This window comes from Procambarus clarkii, chromosome 82 (assembly GCF_040958095.1).
Source record: "Procambarus clarkii isolate CNS0578487 chromosome 82, FALCON_Pclarkii_2.0, whole genome shotgun sequence".
Lineage (NCBI taxonomy): Eukaryota > Metazoa > Arthropoda > Malacostraca > Decapoda > Cambaridae > Procambarus > Procambarus clarkii.
Window position 1 is genome coordinate 17,432,290 of NC_091231.1, and position 24,754 is coordinate 17,457,043.

The 24,754-nt window shown below is 43.0% G+C and overlaps 1 protein-coding gene across 1 annotated transcript in view; it reads left to right on the forward strand.

The window, feature by feature from the left end:
• Nucleotides 1–17,750, forward strand: part of LOC138358173 (mucin-22-like) — a 50,692-nt gene extending 32,942 nt beyond the window's left edge. The window contains exon 8 of the mRNA XM_069315677.1: nucleotides 17,183–17,750. Coding sequence (XP_069171778.1) covers nucleotides 17,183–17,750 — 568 coding nt within the window. The remainder of the gene's footprint in view (nucleotides 1–17,182) is intronic.
• Nucleotides 17,751–24,754: the final 7,004 nt, after the last annotated feature.

Here is a 24,754-nt window from a genome sequence, read left to right on the forward strand (position 1 = left end):
ATCAAGGATAATTTAAATAAAAATATATATTATTTAGAGAACTTGGAGTTAGGTCTATTGACCCAAAGAAGGCCACACATTTGTTCTCAACCACTCACTCTTGGACTTGTGTGACTCTCGCTTGAGCCACTCATGTGACCCTAGGTCTACTGAGCCACCTGGCGACCTGTCTCTCAGTCTCCCTATATGTGGATGGTTGATAATACTCAAGGATGAGTTTTGTCATTTTCTCAACACAGCTTACGAAGGTATACAAATATTTACAAAGAGTTCCGAACAGCAAAAGATCATTAGACCGAAAACAGGCTGTTGCTTTTCAGAACGCCTCCTAACGGCTTGACGCTTTGCCCTGATAATTCCCTTACCTTTACATAATGTCTACCGAGCAATAAATATGGAGGGTCGCAGATCTGAACTGTGTTATGAACCCCAGGAAGCCTAGTGAAGCGAGTCTACCAGGTGACAGTTACTCTACACACCTGGCCAGAGATTAGAATGTCAGGGGAAGGAAGCTTATTAATTAAACGTCAGTACGTTATGACTGAAAAGAACACAAGGAGAGGATGAACATCTTATAAAAATTAGGTCAGCAATCAACAGCCAATTGTACCTATCGATGATTTCTGATATATTGATATTCATCGATGACTGTACCTATCGAAAATCAATCGATACAATCATTGATATATCGATGATTGTACCTATCGAGAAATCATCGATAGGTACAGCGATAGCAGGCGGCCCGACATCTGCGAGGCACTACACATCAAAAAGTCAACACCAGCAATCAACAGCAATTAATGCACAACTATGTTCTACCCACTTCAAGACTTCTAACCAATATAGAAGCATCAAGAGGAAAAATGGGCCAATAGGCCCTTTACAGTTACTTCCATCCAACTAACACCCATTGTTTCGTGTTCTGTCTTCCATTTGTCACAAATTTGTTCACCTCATCCAAAACTGTTTCACCATATCACCTCACACAGAAGTGAGATGTGTCCTACACATCACTTCTTGCTGTGTAGGAACACATCACTTCTTGATGTGTAGGTCACATCAAGAAGTCAACACTTTAAAGAATTTAATTCTTTAAAGAATTCTGATAAAGAAAGAGATCTAGGGGTTATTCCAGATAGAAAACTATCACCTGAGGACCACATAAAGAATATTGTGCGAGGAGCCTATGCCACGCTTTCTAACTTTAGAATTGCTTTTAAATACATGGATGGCGATATACTAAAGAAATTGTTCACGACTTTTGTTAGGCCAAAGCTAGAATATGCAGCGGTTGTGTGGTGCCCATATCTTAAGAAGCACATCAACAAACTGGAAAAGGTGCAAAGACATGCTACTAAGTGGCTCCCAGAACTGAAGGGCAGGAGCTACGAGGAGAGGTTAGAGGCATTAAATATGTTAAAACTAGAAAACCGAAGAAAAATAGGTGAAATGATCACTACATAAAAATAGTAACAGGAATTATAAAATTGATAAGGAAGATTTCCTGAGACCTGGAACTTTAAGAACAAGAGGTCATAGATTTAAACTAGCTAAACACAGATGCCGAAGAAATATAAGAAAATTCACTTTCGCAAACAGAGTGGTAGACGGTTGGAACAAGTTAGGTGAGAAGGTGCTGGAGGCCAAGACCGTCAGTAGTTTCAAGTCGTTATATGACAAAGAGTGCTGGGAAGACGGGAAACCACGAGCGTAGCTCTCATCCTGTAACTACACTTAGGTAATTACTTAGGTAATTACACCAGCAATCAACAGCCAGTTAATGCACAACTATATTCTACCCACTTCAAGACTCCGCACCAATATAGAAGCATCAAGAAATATGGGCCAATACGCCCTTTGCAGTTACTTCCATTCTTCCCTTTAATTTACCCAATTTATACCCAATACACCGAGTTCTGTCTTGTGTTAAAAGTTTGCTCTATCTTGTGTTGAAAGTTTTGTTCACCTCATCCAAAACTGTTGTAACATATCACCTCATCCAAATGCGGGTATATAAGATGAAAGCTGTTTAAATGATAGCATAGTAGAACTCTGTTTAGTGTTTGCAGGTTATAGTTGTGTGTGTGTAAATTAAAATCTTTGAAAATGTAATAAGTTATTACGAAACGCGTTGAAGTGTCGCGTCAGACTAGAAATAAAAATGAATTTTGGAGAATTGATTTTTCAATTACCATCGACAGTGAAAAGAAACTTAAGAAATATTGAGAAAATTCGTGTTAGAATTATTAATCTTACTTTTTCGGTCATATTTAATAATATATATATATATATATATATATATATATATATATATATATATATATATATATATATATATATATATATATATATATATATATATATATTATTAAATATGACCGAAAAAGTAAGATTAATAATTCTAACACGAATTTTCTCAATCTTTCGTACATTTCTTTTCACTGTTGGAGGTAATTCAAAAATCAATTCTCCAAAATTCATTTTTATTTCTAGTCTGACGTGACACTTGAGCGCGTTTCGTAAAACTTATTACATTTTCAAAGACTTTACACATGCACAACTGAATAGAACTTACATATCTCTGATTTGTTTATATCTACATTTGAGTGAGGTGGATGGGGTGAGGTGGTATTTAATAGGGTATTAATTTCATCAACACAAGACAGAACACGAAACAATGGGTATTGAAATGGAAGTGATTGTAGAAAGCCTATTGGTCCATATTTCTTGATGCTTCTATATTGGAGCGGAGTCTTGAGGTGGGTAGAATATAGTTGTGCATTAATTGACTGTTGATTGCTGGTGTTGACTTCTTAATGTGCAGTGCCTCGCAAACGTCAAGCCGTCTGCTATCGCTGTATCTATCGATGATTTCTGTGTTGTTTACTAGGATTTCTCTGGCGATGGTTTGGTTGTGGGAAGAGATTATATGTTCCTTAATGGAGCCCTGTTGCTTATGCATCGTTAAACGCCTAGAAAGAGATGTTGTTGTCTTGCCTATATACTGGGTTTTTTGGAGCTTACAGTCCCCAAGTGGGCATTTGAAGGCATAGACGACGTTGGTCTCTTTTAAAGCGTTCTGCTTTGTGTCTGGAGAGTTTCTCATGAGTAGGCTGGCCGTTTTTCTGGTTTTATAGTAAATCGTCAGTTGTATCCTCTGATTTTTGTCTGTAGGGATAACGTTTCTATTAACAATATCTTTCAGGACCCTTTCCTCCGTTTTATGAGCTGTGGAAAAGAAGTTCCTGTAAAATAGTCTAATAGGGGGTATAGGTGTTGTGTTGGTTGTCTCTTCAGAGGTTGCATGGCGTTTCACTTTCCTTCTTATGATGTCTTCGACGAAACCATTGGAGAAGCCGTTGTTGACTAGGACCTGCCTTACCCTACAGAGTTCTTCGTCGACTTGCTTCCATTCTGAGCTGTGGCTGAGAGCACGGTCGACATATGCGTTAACAACACTCCTCTTGTACCTGTCTGGGCAGTCGCTGTTGGCATTTAGGCACATTCCTATGTTCGTTTTCTTAGTGTAGACTGCAGTGTGGAAACCTCCGCTCTTTATATATATATATATATATATATATATATATATATATATATATATATATATATATATATATATATATATATATATATAGCCATGCATAGCTGTGGCTCATCAACGCATGTGCGTTGATGAGCGTCAGAAACCTTCCCCTGTATCCCAGTCCTCCCCACCAATCCCAACTCCCTTGTCAAATGCATTCCCAAATGATCTGATGTTCCCATCACTGATATGTATGAATAACAGTTAAAAAATAAAATGAAAAACAATGAAAAAAAACTATACTCACAAAATGAACAGAATGGTAAACAATACAGCCCAATTCAAATGCAATGTCACACAAAATAATTAAATGAAAATGAAAATATATCGAAATTCATGAAAATTTAATATATCATTGAAAATGGAAACGTTGAAATGGAAAAGTAACATATATAGTACAGTGTGTGTTGACCTTACATGCAACAGATGACGCTATTTTTTTTAAACATGTTCTTACCAGTCACAGGTTTTGCACCTATACATATGCTCATGAAATGAATGGCATGGTAAACATCACAGCTCAATTCCAAGGCAATGTCACACAAAATAATTAAAAAACAAATTGAAAATAAATCGAAATCTATGAAAATTCAATTTGTTAATGCAATTGGAAGCACTGAAATGGAATCATAACATATTTAGTATAGCAACGTATTTGATGTAAGGCTCAAGCTAGTGTATGTGATGTAAGAGTTGCTCCTACGTGCAACAGATGGCGCTATTTCTAAAAAAAAAGAATGTTTTTACCTGTCACAGGTGTGGCACTTTTCTTGAGGTTATCTTGAGTTGATTTCGGGGCTTTTAGTGTCTCCGCGGTCCGGTCCTAGACCACGTCTCCACCCCCAGGAAGCAGCCCGTGACAGCTGACTAACACCCAGGTACCTATTTACTGCTAGGTAACAAGGGCATAAGGTGAAAGAAACTCTGCCCATCGTTTCTCTCCGGCGGCCGGGATCGAACCCGGGACTACAGGATCACGTGCCCAGCGTGCTGTCCACTCGGCCTGGGACCGGCCAACCGGCTGATCTATACTTATAATTACGAAATAAACGATATGGTAAACAACACAGCTCAATTCCGACGCAATGACACACAAAACAATTAAATTAAAATGAAAATAAATCGTAATCCATGAAAACTCAATTTATCAATGGAATTGGAAACATTGACATGGAAACATAACATATTTAGTATAGTAAGTGTTGCTATAAAGTACAACAAATGGCGCTGTTTTCAGCATGATCATGCAAGATTTCCCTCACATGAAAAACTCATGGAAAACAGTGTTTTTCAGGAAGGCATGTTTTTCCCCCGTCACAGACGTGACATCTATATAGTATGTATATAAAAACTTGCTCGGATGCGAATGGAACGTTGTGTGAAAATTTCAAATCAATCGGTGAAGAACTTTCGGAGATTAGCGATTTTGAACAAACGAATATTTACATTTTTATTTATATACTAGCAGTTCCCGGCCACGCGTTGCTGTGGCTCAGCAACGCATGTGCGTTGCTGAGCCACAGCAACCTTCCCTGTACCCCCAGTCCTCCCAACCAATCCCCCCTCACCCGTCCCCTCGGTCTCCCAACTATTCTCCCCTCCACTGTACCCTCGTCCTCCCTACCAATACCCCACTTCTCTGTTCCTTTGTCCTTCCCACCATTCTCCATTCCCCCATCCCCTCGTCTTCACCATCCCAAACTCCCTTGTCCCCTCGTCCTCCCCACCATCTCTCACTTCCGTTCCCTCGTCATCCCCACCATTCCCCACTCCCTCCTCCCATGCCTTCCCAAATGGTCGGATGTTCCCATCACTGAAATATAAGAAAAACAGTTAAAAAATGAAATGAAAATATGAAAAAATAAAATAAACTATACTCACGATATGACCGGTATGGTAAACAACACAACTCAATTCCAATGCAATTCACACAAAATAATTAAATCAAAATGAAAATAAATAAAAAATGTATGAAAATTCAATTCATCGATGATATAAGAAACATTGAAATGTAATTGTAACATATTTAGTATAGCATGAGTGTTGCTCTTACATGCAACAGATGGCGCTGTTTTTGAAGAAAAGCATAGTTTTACCTGTCACTGGTATGGCATCTATACTTTTACTTACTAAATGAACGGTATGAAAACAACACAGTTCAATTTCAACACAATGACACACAATATAATTCGATAAAAAAATAAAATAAAGTGACATCTATGAAAATAAAATTTATCAATGCAATCGGAAACATTGAAATGGAATTCGTGACATATTTATTATAGCATGCATGTTGCTATTATGTGCAACAGATGGCACTGTTTTTCAAAAACGCATGTTACCCCCTGGTGGCGTCTATATAGTAGGTATATAATAAGACGCGCCTATTCGAATGCAACGTTGTGTCAAAATTTCAAAGCAATCGGTGAAGAACTTTCGGTGATTACAGCGTATGTTGCTCTTACGTCCAACAGATGGCGCTGTTTTTCAAATTTCATGTTTTCTTCTGTCACAGGGGAGGCATGTATATAGTATATAGATAAAAGGCGCGTCTATTCGAATGCAACGTTGTGTAAAAATTTAAAAGCAATCGGTAAACAGGTTTCAAAGATTTCCCTCACTTGAAAAACACTTGAAAACATAGTTTTCCAGAAAAAAACATGTTTTTTTTTACCCTCACAGACGTGATATCTTTATGATATGTATATAAAAACCTGCTCGGATGTGAATGGAACGTTGTGTGAAAATTTCAAAGCAATCGGTGAAGAACTTTCGGAGCTTAGCGGTTATGCAAAAACAAACATTTCCATTTTTATTTTTATAGACTAGCTGTACCCGCCACGCGTTGCTGTGGCTCAGTCTCGTTAAATGGAAAAGAAAGAAAAGAGAAAACGCACGTTTCTAATATGTTTAATTTCACAATGCTTGTGGGTATACAATATTTTTTGTTGTTCCATTGTCTATGAAGATAAAAATATTGTCTGGTTTACCGACTCTGAAACACACAACATATAATTGTCCATGTGAAGCAATCCGTGTCTAGATATAAACTGCTCAATTCTAAAGATTGGCCCTGAGCTTTGTTGATGGTGATTGCAAATGCAAATCGAATTGGGAATTGCAATCTCTTAAATTGAAATGAAATATCCTATGGAATCATAAGAATGTGAGGAATGTGAACATCTTCGTCTTTAAAAGGTCCTGTCAAGATTATTGCTTCTACGACGTTGCTGAATAATTTTTTACTGCAAGCCGCGTGCCGTTGCTAAGCTTTCGCTGGTTGATATTTCGCAACATGATAATTGGCACGCTGATTTTCAATTGCAGTTCGCGCGGTGGTATCCCTTGCAGGTCGAGTGAATTTAAAAATTCTGTTGGGTAATTAACTGCTACATCTCCTTCCTCAACAGTGTAGACGGACTTGAATGTGACTGCCTCACTTTGAATGTTTGATTGAATAATATTGCTTATTCTTAGACGTCTTTGTTCTAGGCCGCAAGAATAACTCGTTCTCTCTGTCAATCGTGATTTCTTATAATTGGTTTGAATAATTTATGAGGCAATGAAATTCGTTCTGAGGTCAGATCAACCGGCACGTTTCCGTTCCCAATTTAGAGAAATTGATGTTAGAATATCTCAGCTGATGAGTCTTTTGCAGTTGGAAACGCATTTTTGTAGTTAATTTTAAGATCTTTACGTGGCGCTACAAAGTAGAGTATTTCAGGCGAGCATTTATTTCGTCCGCTGGTGTTGATCGAAGAATTACAGGTAATGTTTGCATGAAATCTCATGCAAGTAATATTAATGTGTTTCCAAATGGCCTGATGATTCCACACAAATCTTTCAATGATCAATCAAGAGCCGCAAGCAATTTCTTTGTGGGCCATTGTGCATTGATCCCAAACAATAAGTTAACATTTCTGCAAAACTTTTCCCAGGCCGGATGCTTTGAAAATGTTGCACGTGAGAGTTTCAATGAATTGCATGTTCAGTGGCAATTTCAAAGCCGAAGTAGCAGTTCTTCCACCTGGTAGCAATGTCGCAGCTATTCCGGACGATTCAAGAGCTAAGGTTATGCCATTTTGGGATCGAAATGCTGTCAAAATCAATATAATTAGAAAGGTTTTACAGTTCTTCCTGGCGCATCTAAGAAGATTTCTCCAAATCCGTTATTGACAGTTTGAATTATTTGATTGTAAATGCCTTTTTGCTCAAGCGTTAGCTTAAGAACATTTGACTGCAAATACGACAACAGATCACCCGTGTTGTAATTTTTGTTCACGACGCAATTCTACATCGAACGAAGCAGCAGCAGATTGATTCGGTTATGGTATTCCCAATTGACTGAGAACTTTGTTCGCAATTTCTAAGCACAAATCTTCAATCATTATCAACGCTTCGTTGTAGATTTCTGCTGTGAAATTCATGTTCACATTTGAATTTTCCTTGTGTATTCGACAGACAATATCTTCAGCCATGTGGGATTTGTGTTTCTCCCATACTCTGTTGGAGATGAAGGAGAGCAGGTGGTCAATATGACTGCAATCAATGCACGAATTTGATTATTATGTGACGTGTTGGACGCGTCATTAATGCATACATCCCAGTGTCGATCGTTCTCCAAGAAATTCAGAGGGTGACATGCACTGCAGAAAGTGGCATGTGTTACGCCTCTGACAAATCTCAATGGCTGGAAAGACGTTGGACCGGCCACATTTACTACCAGCTTGCGAAGAAGCTGGTAGTAAATGAGAAGCATTCACCTTGATTGGAATGCACGGTGTACAGTTTGGAATATGCCAGGTTGTCAGTCGACTCACTCTCCTCGTTTAAGTAGTTCAAATGATTTTCAACTGGCATTCAATGTGTAATACTTAGGCACTTCCGAATACAGCAGTGTTTTCGCAAACGAGTCATTTTGACATAACGTGAAGAAAACAGTTAACGTTGTAGCCGGTGCATTCATAGCTGTTTGTGGCACATTTACAGCTGTGAAAAAAGTATTGTCCATTTTCTTGTTTTCAAAATATAAACAAAAAATAATAACGAAATATTTAAATTCAAATGCAGATCAATCGACACAGCTCAATTTCACCACCAATTGCATTGAAAAATAAGATGATCAGTTAAAAATACGAAATGAAAAAGGAACAAATACGCTATACCCACGAAATGAACGGTGTGGTAAACAACACAACTCAGTTCCAACGCAATGTCACACAACAAATTTAATCAAAATGAAAATAAATCAAAATCTATGAAAATTCTAAATATCAATGCAATAGGAAACATTGAAAAGGAATCGTAACATATTTTGTATATCATATGTTGCTCTGATGTGCAACAGATAGCGCTGTTTATTTTAAATGCATGTTTTCACTTGTCACAGGTGTGGCTTCTAATTAGTAGGTATATCAAAACACCCAAGTATTCGAAAGGAACATTGTGTCAAAATTTCAAAGCAATCGGTGAAGAACTTTTGGAAATTACTGCGTGTGTTGCTCATACGTCCTATAGATGGCGCTGTTTTTTAAAAAAAGCACGTTTTTTCCTGTCACAGGTGAGGCATGTATATAGTAGGTATATAAAAACATTCGCCTATTCGAATGCAATGTTGTGCCAAGATTTCAGAGCACTCGGTAACGAGGATTCAATGATTTCTCTCACATGAAAAAAAAACGAAAAAGCATGTTTTTCCCCATCACAGACGTAACATCTATATAGTATGTATATAAAAACCTGTTCGAATACGAATGAAACGTTGTGTGAAAATTTCAAGACAATCGGTGAAGAACTTTCGGAGATTAGCGATTTTGAACAAACGAACATTTACATTTTTATTTATATACTAGCAGTACCCGGCCACGTGTTGCTGTGGCTCAGCAACGCATGTGCGTTGCTGAGTCACAACAACCTTCCTCTGTCCCCCAGTCCTCCCCACCATTTCCCCCTCACCGGTTTTTTCGGCCTCCCAACCATTTCCCCACTACACCATCCCCTCTTCCTTCCCACCATGTCCCATTCCCCTGTTCCATTGTCCTCCCCAACATTATTAATTCCCCCTTCCTCTTGTCCCAACCATCCCAAACTCCCCTGTCCCCTCGTCGTGGGGGGCAGGGGAGTTTGTGGGGTGGGGACAAGTAATTGTAATTGTAATAACTGTAATTGTGGGGACAGGTCCCCACAATTACCCCCTCAACTTGTCCCCTCGTCCTCCCCACCATCTCTCACTTCCGTCCCCTCGTCATCCACACCATTCCCTACTCCCTCGTCCGATGCTTTCCCAAAGGGTCTCATGTTGCCATCAGAAAATTGGGAACATCAAGTGATCTGATGATCCCATCACTGATATATTAGAAAAACAGTTAAAAAATGAAATGAAAAATGAATAAATATAAAAATAAACTATACTCACGAAAGGAACAATATGGCAAGCAACACAGCTCAATTCCAATGCAATTCACACAAAATAATTAAATCAAAATGAAAATAAATCAAAATCTATGAAAATTGTATTTATCAATGCAATCAGAAACATTGAAATGGAATTGTAACATATTTAGTACAGCATGTGTGTTGCTCATACATGCAACAGATGGCGCTGTTTTTCAAGAAAAGCATAGTTTTACCTGTCACAGGTGTGGCATCTATACTTATACTTACGAAATGAACGGTATGGTAAACAACACAGCTCAATTCCAACCCAATGTCACACAAAATAATTCAATCAATAATAAAATATATCGAAATCTATGAAAATAAAATTTATCAATGCAATCGGATACATGAAAATGGAATTCGTGACATATATAGTATAGCGTGCATGTTGCTATTGAAGAACTTTCGGTGATTACAGCGTATGTTGCTCTTATGCTCAACAGATGGCGCAGTTTTTCAAAAACGCATATTTTTACCTGTCACAAGGGTGACATCTATATAGTTTGTATATGAAAAGACGTGCCAATTCGAATGCAACGTTGTGTCAAAATTTCAAAGCAATCGGTGAAGAACTTTTTGAGATTACAGCATGTGTTACTCTTACGTCCAACAGATGGCGCTGTTTAAAAAAAAAGCATGTTTTTTCCTGTTACAGGTGAGGCATATATGTAGTATATATATAAAAAGACGCGCCTATTTGAGTGCAACGTTGTGTCAAAATGTCAAAGCAATCAGTAAAGAGGTTTCAAAGATTTTCCTCACATGGAAAAACACATGAAAAACACAGTTTTTCAGAAAAAGCATGTTTTTTTTTACCGTCACATATGTGACATCTATATAATATGTATATAAAAACCTGGCCGGATGAATGGAACATTTCATGAAAATTTCAAAGGAATCGGTGAAGAACTTTCGGAGATTAGCGATTTTGAACAAACGTACATTTCCATTTTCATTTATATAGACTAGCTTTACCCGGCCACGCGTTGCTGTGGCTCAGAAACGCATGTGCGATACTGAGCCACAACATCCTTTCCCTAACCCCTAGTCCTCCCCAAAATTCCCACTTCCACCTGTTCCCTCGTCCTTCCAATCATTCCCCACTCGCCCGTCCCCTCGTCCTCCCAACCATTCCCATTTCCCTATCCTCTCATCCTCCCCATCATTCACCCCCCCTCCTCCTCACCATTCCCCCCACTCCACCGTCCCCTTGTCCTCCCCACGATTACCCACTCCACCGTCTCCTCGTCCACCCCTCCTTCTCCCACTTTGCCATCCCCTCACCCTCCCTATCATTTCCCCCTCCCCTGTCCCCTCTTCCTCCCCACCATTCTCCCGTCCTTTTGTCCCCACCATCCCCCAGTCCCTTCCCCTAGTCCTCACTACTCCCTTGTCCGATGCATTCCCAAATGATCTGCTCAGATTTTCTGATCATCAGAAAATTGGGAACATCAAATGATCCGATGTTCCCATCACTGAAAAATAAAAAGAACAATTATATAAACGAAATGAAAAACAATGAAAAAACAAAAGAATAAACTATACTCACGAAATGAACGATATGGTAAACAACACAGCTCAACTCCAATGCAATGTCACACAAAATAATTAAATAAAAATAAAAATAAATAGAAATATATGAAAATTCAATTTATTTATGCAATCGGAAAGATTGAAATGAAATTGTAACATATTTAGTATTGTGAATGTTGCTCTTACTTGCCTCAGATAGCGCTGTTTAAAAAAAAAAGCTTTTACCTATCACAGATGTGACATCTATATAGTAGGTATATAAAGACACGCACGTACTCGAATGGAACGTTGTGTCAAAATTTCAAAGCAATCGGTAAAGCACTTTCGGAGATTACAGCGTGTGTTCCTCTTAAATCCAACAGGTGGTGCTGTTTTTCTAAAAAAACATGTTTTTATCTGTCACAGGTGAGGAACGTATATAGTAAGTATATATAAACACACTTGCCTTTTCGAATGCAACATTGTGTCAAAATTTCATAGCAATCGGTAAAGAAGTTTTGAAGATTTCCTTCACGTGAAAAACACATGAAATACACAGTCTTTCAAAAACAAACATGTTTTTCCCGTCACAGAAATGACATCTATATAGTTTGCATATAAAAACCTGCACGGATGCGAATGGAACGCATGTTCCATTCACATCTGTAATATATGTATATGTCGTACCTAGTAGCCAGAACGCACTTCTCAGCCTACTATGCAAGGGCTCAATTTGCCTAATAAGCCAAGTTTTCCTGAATTAATATATTTTCTTTAATTTTTTTCTTATGAAATGATAAAGCTACCCATTTCATTATGTATGAGGTCAATTTTTTTGTATTTTAGTTAAAATTAACGTAGATATATGACCGAACCTAACCAATAATACCTAACCTAACCTAACCTATCTTTATAGGTAAGGTTGGGTTAGGTAGCTGAAAAAGATAGGTTAGGTTAGGTTAGGTAGGTTAAGTAGTCGAAAAACAATTAATTCATGAAAACTTGGCTTATTAGGCAAATTGGGCCTTGCATAGTAGGCTGAGAAGTGCGTTCTGGCTACTAGGTACGACATATATATATATATATATATATATATATATATATATATATATATATATATATATATATATATATATATATATATATATATATATTAGTATATATATATATATATATATTAGTATATTTTGGTAGCAGTCTTTCCTGTAGACATATATTATTAAATATGACCGAAAAAGTAAGATTAATAATTCTAACACGAATTTTCTCAATCTTTCGTACATTACGCTTCACTGTTGGAGGTAAATCAAAAATCACTTCTCCAAAATTCATTTTTATTTCTAGTCTGACGCGACACGGGCGCGTTTCGTAAAACTTATTACATTTTCAAAGACTTCACAAATACACAACTTATTAGAACGTATCTCTGATTTTATATCTACATTTGAGTGAGGTGGGAAGGGTGATGTGGCATTAACACAAGACAGAACAGGAGGGGATATTAATAGGGTATTAAAAGTATCAACACAAGACAGAACAGAAACAATGGGTATTGAATAGAAGTGTTTGTAGAAAGCCTATTGGTCCATATTTCTTGATGCTTCTATATTGGAGCGGAGTCTTGAGGTGGGTAGAATATAGTTGTGCAATAATTGGCTGTTGATTGCTGGTGTTGACTTCTTGATGTGTAGTGCCTCGCAAACGTCAAGCCGCCTGCTATCGCTGTATCTATCGATGATTTCTGTGTTGTTTACTAGGATTTCTCTGGCGATGGTTTGGTTATGGGAAGAGATTATATGTTCCTTAATGGAGCCCTGTTGCTTATGCATCGTTAAACGCTTAGAAAGAGATGTTGTTGTCTTGCCTATATACTGGGTTTTTTGGAGCTTACAGTCCCCAAGTGGGCATTTGAAGGCATAGACGACATTAGTCTCTTTTAAAGCGTTCTGTTTTGTGTCTGGAGAGTTTCTCATGAGTAGGCTGGCCGTTTTTCTGGTTTTATAGTAAATCGTCAGTTGTATCCTCTGATTTTTGTCTGTAGGGATAACGTTTCTATTAACAATATCTTTCAGGACCCTTTCCTCCGTTTTATGAGCTGTGGAAAAGAAGTTCCTGTAAAATAGTCTAATAGGGGGTATAGGTGTTGTGTTAGTTGTCTCTTCAGAGGTTGCATGGCTTTTCACTTTCCTTCTTATGATGTCTTCGATGAAACCATTGGAGAAGCCGTTATTGACTAGGACCTGTAGGGTAAGGCAGGTCCTAGTCAATAACGGCTTCTCCAATGGTTTCATCGAAGACATCATAAGAAGGAAAGTGAAAAGCCATGCAACCTCTGAAGAGACAACTAACACAACACCTATACCCCCTATTAGACTATTTTACAGGAACTTCTTTTCCACAGCTCATAAAACGGAGGAAAGGGTCCTGAAAGATATTGTTAATAGAAACGTTATCCCTACAGACAAAAATCAGAGGATACAACTGACGATTTACTATAAAACCAGAAAAACGGCCAGCCTACTCATGAGAAACTCTCCAGACACAAAACAGAACGCTTTAAAAGAGACTAATGTCGTCTATGCCTTCAAATGCCCACTTGGGGACTGTAAGCTTCAAAAAACCCAGTATATAGGCAAGACAACAACATCTCTTTCTAGGTGTTTAACGATGCATAAGCAACAGGGCTCCATTAAGGAACATATAATCTCTTCCCATAACCAAACCATCGCCAGAGAAATCCTAGTAAACAACACAGAAATCATCGATAGATACAGCGATAGCAGGCGGCTTGACGTTTGCGAGGCACTACACATCAAGAAGTCAACACCAGCAATCAACAGCCAATTATTGCACAACTATATTCTACCCACCTCAAGACTCCGCTCCAATATAGAAGCATCAAGAAATATGGACCAATAGGCTTTCTACAAACACTTCTATTCAATACCCATTGTTTCTGTTCTGTCTTGTGTTGATACTTTTAATACCCTATTAATATCCCCTCCTGTTCTGTCTTGTGTTAATGCCACATCACCCTTACCACCTCACTCAAATGTAGATATAAAATCAGAGATACGTTCTAATCAGTTGTGTATTTGTGAAGTCTTTGAAAATGTAATAAGTTTTACGAAACGCGCCTGTGTCGCGTCAGACTAGAAATAAAAATGAATTTTGGAGAAGTGATTTTTGATTTACCTCCAACAGTGAAGCGTAATGTACGAAAGATTGAGAAAATTCGTGTTAGAATTATTAATCTTACTTTTTCGGTCATATTTAATAATATATATATATATATATATATATATATATATATATATATATATATATATATATATATATATATATATATATATATATATATATATATATATATATGTATATTTATATGTGTGGATATGTATAGGTATATGTGTGAATTTGTATACAGGGTTTGTGGTAGCTCGTCTGAATATAGCATTTCTCCTTTGTAAACGCACATGACTCTGCGTTAAATGACACCTCCTACACTGTTCACGTTGGACAGACCTAAATCTGTGTATTTATGTTTGTAGAATAATTTTGCATTTTCAAAGCACTACAATCACCTTCTGAGGTCGACTGTTCAATAAATCTTTGAATTATATATTCAACAGTTCTTTATCCCAGTCCATGGAGGACAGAAGAAAATGTATATATGCTTCTGAGCATTGTAAATGTGTGGCCACGTCTGTGGAACAAAATAATAATAAAAAAACTGCCTCAGCCCACCACACACTCGCCTGCTACTGCCTCAGCCCACCACATGCAAGCCTGCTACTGCCTCAGCCTGTCACACTCAAGCCTGCTACTGCCTCAGCCTGTCATACTCAAGCCTGCTACTGCCTCAGCCCAGCACACGCAAGCCTGCTACTGCCTAAGCCCGTCACACTCAAGCATGCTACTTCCTCAGCCCTACACATCCAAGCCTGCTACTGCCTCAGCCCACCACACCCAAGCCTCCTACTGCCTCAGCTCTTCACACCCGACCATGCTACTTCCTCAGTCCTTCATACCCAAGCCTGTTACTGCCTTAGCCCTTCACACCCAAGCCTGCTTCTGCCTAAGCCCACCACACGCAAGCCTGCTACTGCCTAAGCCCTTCACACCCAAGCCTGCTACTGCCTCAGCCCTCCACACCCAAGCCTGCTACTGCCTCAGCCATTCACATACAAGCCTGCTACTGCCTTAGCCCTTCACACCCAAGCCTGCTACTGCCTCAGCCCTTCACACCCAAGCCTGCTACTTCCTCAGCCCTTCACACCCAAGCCTGCTACTGCCTCAGCCCTTCACACCCAAGCCTGCTACTGCCTCAGCCCACCACACCCAAGCCTCCTACTACCTCAGCTCTTCACACCCGACCATGCTACTTCCTCAGCCCTTCACACCCAAGCCTGCTACTTCCTCAGCCCTTCACACCCAAGCCTGCTACTGCCTCAGCCCACCGCACCCATGACTGCTACTTCCTCAGCCCTTCACACCCAAGGCTGCTACTGCCTCAGCCCACCACACCCAAGCCTGCTACTTCCTCAGCCCTTCACACCCAAGCCTGCTACTGCCTCAGCCCTCCACACCCAAGCCTGCTACTGCCTCAGCCATTCACATACAAGCCTGCTACTGCCTCAGCCCTCCACACCCAAGCCTGCTACTGCCTCAGCCATTCACATACAAGCCTGCTACTGCCTCAGCCCTCCACACCCAAGCCTGCTACTGCCTCAGCCCACCACACCCAAGCCTCCTACTACCTCAGCTCTTCACACCCGACCATGCTACTTCCTCAGCCCTTCACACCCAAGCCTGCTACTTCCTCAGCCCTTCACACCCAAGCCTGCTACTGCCTCAGCCCACCGCACCCAAGACTGCTACTTCCTCAGCCCTTCACACCCAAGCCTGCTACTGCCTCAGCCCACCACACCCAAGCCTGCTACTTCCTCAGCCCTTCACACCCAAGCCTGCTACTGCCTCAGCCCTCCACACCCAAGCCTGCTACTGCCTCAGCCATTCACATACAAGCCTGCTACTGCCTCAGCCATTCACATACAAGCCTGCTACTGCCTCAGCCCGCCACACTTTGCTTACCACAACAGCCGTGCCATGATCCTAGATATCAGAACCAATAAAGTAACTCTGCCCTCAATATTGAAAGAATTCGAGTCTCGCCAGAGGAAAGTCTCAAGAATTCCCAACCTCTCCAGAATCTTAAGGTTAAGTTAAATATAGTTGAAAATTACTTTACAACTCTGTGAAGTCTTGTAAAGAGCAGACATGTGACCTCAACGGTGTGAAGGTGCTTCTGAAGTGCAGGCAAATGATGCTATTTGCCTGAACACTACCACCACTGGTGGCAGTGTGACGGCCCACACTGGTGGCAGTGTGACGGTCCACACTGGTGGCAGTGTGACGGCCCACACTGGTGGCAGTGTGACGGTCCACACTGGTGGCAGTGTGACGGTCCACACTGGTGGCAGTGTGACGGTCCACACTGGTGGCAGAGTGACGGTCCACACTGGTGGCAGTGTGACGGTCCACACTGGTGGCAGTGACGGTCCACACTGGTGGCGGTGTGACGGTCCACACTGGTGGCAGTGTGACGGCCCACACTGGTGGCAGTGTGACGGTCCACACTGGTGGCAGTGTGACGGTCCACACTGGTGGCAGTGTGACGGTCCACACTGGTGGCAGTGTGACGGCCTACACTGGTGGCAGTTTGGCGGGCAAAAATGGTGGCAGCGTGACGGCCCACACTGGAAGCATTGTGACGGTCCACACTGGTGGTATTGTGACGGTCCACACTGGTGGCAGTGTGACGACCTACACTGGTGGTGGTGTGACGGTCCACACTGGTGGCACTGTGACGGTCCACACTGCTGGCAGTATGACGGCCCACACTGATGGCAGTGTGACTTTTCAAACTGGTGACAGTGTAACAGGCAACACTGGTGGAAGTGTGACGGCTCACACTGCTAGCAGTGTGACGGCCCACACTGGTGGTATTGTGATGGTCCACACTGGTGGTATTGTGACGGTCTACACTGGTGGCAGTGTGACGGTCCCCACTGGTGGCAGTGTGACGGTCCACACTGGTGGCAATGTGACGGCCCACACTGGTGGCAGTGTGACGGTTCTCACTGGTGGCAGTGTGACGGTCCTCACTGGTGGCAGTGTGATGATCCTCACTGGTGGCAGTGTGACGGCCCACTGATGGCAGTGTGACGGTCCTCACTGGTGGCAGTGTGACGGTTCTCACTGGTGACAGTGTGACGGTCCTCACTGGTGGCAGTGTGACGGTCCTCACTGGTGGCAGTGTGACGGTCCTCACTGGTGGCAGTGTGACGGCCTACTGGTGGCAGTGTGACGGCACACACTGGCAGCAGTGTGACAGCCCACACTGGTGGCAGCGTGACGGTCTACACTGATGGCAGTGTGACCGCCCACACTGGTGGTAGTGTGACGGCCCATTGGTGACAGTGTGACGACCCACTGGTAGCAGTGTGACGGACCACTGGTAGCAGTATGAGGGCCCGCACTGTTGGCAGTGTGACAGTCCACACTGGTGGCAGTGTGACGGTCCTCACTGGTGGCAGTGTGACGGCCCACACTGGTGGCGGTGTGACGGCCCACACTGGTGGCGGTGTGACGGCCCACACTGGTGGCAGTGACGGTCCACACTACTACAGTAACGGTCCACATTGGTGGCAGTGCAACGGTCCATCCCTGTGGCAGTGACGCTCCACACTAGTGGAAGTGACGGTCAAAACTGGTAAAGTGACGGTCCACACTGGTGGCAGTGTGACGGTTCATACTCTAACAGTGACAGTACAAACTGGTGGCAGTGACGACGTTCCACACTGGTGATAGTGTGACGGTCCACACTGGTGGTAGTGTGACGGTCCACACTGATGGTAGTGTGACGGTCCACACTGATGGTAGTGTGACGGCGCTCACTGGTGGTAGTGTGACGGTCACCACTGGTAATGTGACGGTACATACTGGTGGCAGTGACGGTTCACACTAGTACAGTGATGGTCCACACTGGTGGCAGTGTGACTGTCCACACTGATGGCAGTGTGACCGCCCACACTGGTGGCAGTGTGACGACCCACTGGTGGCAGTGTGACGGCCCACTGGTGGCAGTGTGACGGCCCACTGGTAGCAGTTTGACGGCCCACTGATAGCAGTGTGGCGGCCCACACTGGTAGCAGTGTGACGGTCCACACTGGTGGCGGTGAGACGGTCCACACTGGTGGCGGCGTGACGGCCCACACTGGTGGCGGCGTGACGGCCCACACTGGTATAGTGACGATCCACACTGTTGGCAGTGGGACGGTTCTCACAGGTGGCAGTGTGACGGTGCTGTCTGTTGGCAGTGTGACTGCCCACTGGTAGCAGTGTGACGGCCCACACTGGTTCAGTGATGGTCCACACTGGTACAGTAATGGTCCACACTGGTACAGTGACGGCTCATACTGGTGGCAGTGTAACGGTTCACACAGTAGCCGGTGTGACGGTCCACACTGGTGGAGGTGTGACTGTCTAGACTGGTAGCAGTGTGGCGGCTCGCACTGTTGGCAGTGAGACGGCCCACTTTGGTGGCAGTGTGATGACCTACACTGGTGGCGGTGTGATGGTCCACACTAGTGGCAGTGTGACGGCCCAAACTGGTGACAGTTTGACGGTCCTCACTGGTGGCATTGTGACGGCCCACACTGACGGTAGTGTGACTTTCCACACTGGTGGCAGTGTGTCGGCCCAAACTGGTGGTATTGGGATGGTTCACACTGGTGGCAGTGTGACGGCCCACACTGGTGGTAGTGTGACGGCTCACACTGGTGGTATTGTGACGGCCCACACGGGTGGTATAGTAATGGTCCACACTGGTGGCAGTGTGACGGTCCACACTGGTGGCAGTGTGACGGTCCACACTGGTGGCAGTGTGACGGTTCACACTGGTGGCAGTGTGACCTCGCACACTGGTGGACCGTCACCAGTGATGTTACAATTAAAAATGATGATAATGTAATTATTATAATGATATATATAAAATTATTATAATGCTATATATTCGTAAACCCTTGGTGAGGCTAGGTTAGGTTGGGGATGATTGGTCTAGCCCTTTTTGAATAGTATTATTATTATTATTATTATTATTAAGCATTAAATATATATAAAAAATAAGTAAGATGCCATGACCTCATAGCATAGCTCGTGACGTCACCCACAGCTGAAAAGTTAGGCGGCCGTGACATTTGGATGGCTATGTTAGCTCTGTACTTATTACAAAAGGTATGAGGTGACGTATTTGTACATTAATTTAGTATTGACCTTGAGGATAGTAATTTATTGCTCGAGGGATGTTATGGGTGATTGCCGTTCCCATAGCACTCTGGACATTGAAATTGAAGTAAACTATCGAGGGGCGATAGTAACTAATAACGTAACTCGTACTGGGATTAATCAGCTGTCCGTAGCACAGGGATAAATGGGAATTAATCACTGAATGCTCGACAAGTAGAGTGTTTGTGTAGTCCCGAGTACCTTTTTTTTTATTTTTACATGCACACATGCGAAGAAATACAATAAATACAATAAATACAATAAAATCAATTAAAGCAAACTAGAACAAAACAGCACAAAACACAAAATGACAATTCACAAACTCACAAAGTACAAAAGAACTAAGGTACTCAACCACAAAACACCGGCCTTAAGGGCCGACCACAAAAACAACAATACATACAAACACAGGGGAATACAGTACAGAAACGACATCAATACAACACACAGTACCCAAACCCGCACCCAACAACCCAAACACCAGAACATAATTATACAAAACAAGTCTACCAGCACCTTAACCACACACGGAGAGGCACCAAGACAAAATGATAAGAAATACAACACTAAAGGGAATTACAAACACTCAACAGAAACAAAAGGACAGCATAATCGCAATACAGAAAACATATACGCAATACATAATACATAACAAACACCGGAGCATGCAGGAACCGGGAAAATAAACCAGCCCCACCCACACACACACACAACCCGCACCCCACAACCATGCACACAAACGGAAGACAACCCACAACATACAGCCAAACAAAGGAATCACGGGGCATGAACCTAACTCCCAGAAGCAGGATCATACTTCTCAGGGAACTTATCCCAGGGATATCTTTTCTTATAGGCCTCCCTAATCAAATATTCCATGTCAGTAGGGAGTCGATCCCCCTTCTGCTTTGGGGCCTGTATAAACTCAAGAATCACCAAATCAGGCGGAAACGGCCACTTCCGAAGCTCACTAGCGCAAGTCACATAACGAGGCAGGGGATCACGAAACACCCCGTCCTTAGAAGCAGAGGACACCGAAGAAGCGTACGTAGGCTGCCAAGACGGCCATGCCACCGAGCGCATAGGAGAAGTAGTTGATGGTTGACGTGATGGTAACACCTCCACCGGTACCGCATGAGCTACAGAAGAGATGGCTTGAGACGGAATAGGCGACAGGACCCCCGCCGACGAAACAGGGAACGAAGAAGGGGGCACGGACCCCCAGAGCGAGCAATCTTTTTCACGACCATCACCAAGTAACCACGCTCACCATGAACCTCAGCAGGGGGAACCACCCCCCACGAAGAACAGGAACCATCTGACACAGGCGACGTATCCGAATCAGGATCCGCAAAAACCCCACCAGAAGGGGAGGCCATAACACGAGCACCGGCATCCGCAGGCAAATGCACCTCCGCCACCACCGTAGATTGCAACGCAAGCGGAGCCACCCCCGCAGTCGCCGGAAGATCCACAGTCGTCAAACTCGCCAAAATCAGCCCATGAAGCAGAAGAACGACGAGAACGCTTGGGCTCCGGCCATACATCATTAGAGCCGGAGGCGGACCCAGAAACATGGGCTCCACAAGCCAGCCGGACCGACGCACGACGCAAGACGGCAGCAGCCTCAACCACAGGGGAAACCGGGCCCCACACAGCAGGAGGCGCGTCGGCCACCCCACTTCCCATCACAGTCGAGACACAAGTCGAGGGCGCAGAGCCATGTGCAGTAGCAGGGGACGAGGAAGCGGAGGGAGCTGACGACACACAAAGATCGCTCGGAAGACCACCAGGAGCGATTGGGACGTCCACCTCCTCATCCCCGGAGTCCTCCTCCGCAGAAAGCGGCGGGAAATCCTCTTCTTTGAACATGTTCACAGGAGCAGTCGTAGCCTCAGTGCAACCGGCAGCCTGATGCCCCAACAGTCCACAACGAAAACATGTCCGTGGTTGCCAGGCATAGTACACCCGTACATAGTACCCTAAAAGCTGGACAGAAGATGGAATGTCCGACCTCAGGCGCATACCTAGGGTACAAATGTTGGTCCTCATACCCTTGAACTTGATAGAAGACAGCGTGTGCATCTGCACACTAACGACGGCGCCAAACCGCTGTAAGAAACGCCGGAGGAGGGTCTCGGGAAACTCCATGGGGGGGCCCCATGGACACTCACATACGTCATGGCACCGCTACAATCCGTAATGAACACAGATCCGGTGCCATCCTGCAGCTGCAAGGTACGTCCCTGGTAGCTCCGGAGAAAGATCCTGGTACACCGCTTCTCCCACAAACTTTATAACTACACGGTGAGCAGTTATCACCTCAACATCGTAGATGTCCATTACCGGGTTATGGAGCATGTCAAACATGACAAGCTCTACTACAGGGTACCCCGCACGTCCAGTAAACTCCAATCCCACGGAGTTAACCCTCACAACAGGGTGAAGATGGCCGGCCATCGCAAACGCGCCACGTCCACACCAACCAGGAGGGAACAGCAGGGAGGGTAGAGACACCGACACCCCCTGCTGACTAAAGCGGCAAACACCTCAACTACCAGAGAGGCCAGGTGACACGTCTGCACCTCACGGCTGCTAGAGCGCAACTCTTCAAATTCCGAGTAACTAGTGACAGTTTTACAGTTTCATTTGTCTGTGGGAGACAAGATTAAGTCAATGTAAGTGTTACTTTAATATTAACGTAATCAATTTGTCATTTGAGATATATACAAGAGTTGTTACATTCTTGTATATTCATTGATCGGTGATAGTCCGAGGGACGGAGTGTTAATGTAAGACTTTAATTTAGAAGGGTTGCTGGAGTTGCCAGTAACCCCATTAGTCGACAGACTTAAAGGACAAACTTACAGAACACAAGAGAAGTGTTAAGTCTGCAGACACTAACAATGCTCACTTTTGTCATGTGAGGGATTCCACTCATCCTACTAATTGGTCTTCCTCCAAAATAATATTTCCTGCCTCTACTCTACACAGACACCATCTTGTTGAATCGGCTCTAATACACAATGTACCCAACATGAACTTGAGTCCTGGCTATGTTGCTGTGGACTCTTCCCTTTCACAGTATATATTTAAATACTCTAATCTTTCTAACAAACGAGACCTAACATAAGCTTACCCTTCCATTTACCTTTCTTTCTCTCTCCTTTTCTTTCTCTCTTCTCTCTTTTTTCTGTTCATTGTTTTCTTTACGTTCCCTTACTATCCTCTTCTTATTCCTATTATTATCTCCTTCTCATTCGGTGGTTATAGTAGGAGCTGCCTCGTATGGGCCCATAGGCCCTCTGCAGTTCTTGTCCCTACTACTATCCCCTCTATTACACTTTGCTCCTCACCTCTCTCTTGCCTATTTATTGCCTGCTTCTACTTCCTCATCACAATCGAATTGAGAATGGTCCAGGACGGACCGAAACGTCATCGTCCCGTCACCTTCTAATGTGTGCCTGGTCAACCCCATTAGTCATTGTAATGTTATTGATAGGCTACTAGTTTCATTACATGCAACTGTCATTGCAGGGGAGGGCTGCAAGTAGCGTAAAGTAACTGGAGGAGGAGGTTACTGGAGGCGTGTCTCCTAACCTACCTCGTCGTTGTTGCATTAGTGATTATAGACTTAGTATGTTTTGCTTAATTGATTCCTCTGTGAACACTCATTATGTTCAAGTTAGTTCATTTATACAGCACTCGTGGCTGTTGTCTAGCTGTCAGTAAAGGTGTTACAGGAAGGATTTCGAGTAAAGTCATTGATATTCTTCGTTGTTGTAGTAATTAGTACTTTGTTGAGCTGTGTTGTTATGTTGAACGCTGTCTTGTTACACCCCATTCATTTTATTGATGTGTTCTGCCATGGTGCCTGAAATTATTATTGTTATTTCATTTCAGACTGCCTTTGAGATATGGCCTGAATTCACAGCACCACACAATAAATTCAATGTTGTGAGAATCCGTGACCTACTCATTAGATTCGCTCCGGCGATTTGCGAAGGTGGACGGCCTAAATGAAGGGGATTTCGCACTTCTGACGTCTCTGTGTCTGCTCGTGCCTAGTCAATTGTTCTATGGTCTGTAGAGTGGGGAATGAGCTGCTTACTGCACTTACCATGTAAGCTAGGCAAGCCCTTTCTCAGGAGACCAATCTAGACTTTCAGTTTAAAGTCGACAGATGTAATACTAGAATATCACAAGGAATAAACAAGAATTATTTTCAAATTCAAAATACAATTCCAAACTTCTCACATATACCATAACAGACAATTGTCTTAAAGAAGAAAAATGAAGATGGTCTAGCTGATGATGTCACTGACCATTAGGGACGACAGTGGCTATGCAGGGTCACCGAAGTGATAGAATTGTGGTGTGACGGAAGCCTGCGGTTTAATCCCGTTGAGCGAAATGGCTGGGGCCAAAGATCGTTCGATGAAATCCACGAGAAAACATCACGACTCAATGACCTGCATGGGAAAAATATGAAAATACCCCTATGCCAACTCGCTGCAATGGTAAAATTGTTAAAATACAGATATGACTACTCCCTGCAGAAGAAAAATGTGGAAAACCCTGTGCCAACTCACTGCAGCATACAAAGGTGGACGATACAAAGGTACAGGATACAAAGGTGGCAGTGTGTGACTGCTCACTGCAATGGTCAATTTTTCTTAAATTCCCTTTTGACTACTCGCTGGAGGCACAAAAAGCAAAACTGTATTGAGTACTCATAACCCCCACAAGTGACAATGTGACGGTTCACACTGGTGGCAGCGTGACGGTCCACACTGGGGGACAGTGTAACGGTCCACACTGGTGGCAGCGTGACGGTCCACACTGGTGGCATTGTGACGGTCCACACTGGGG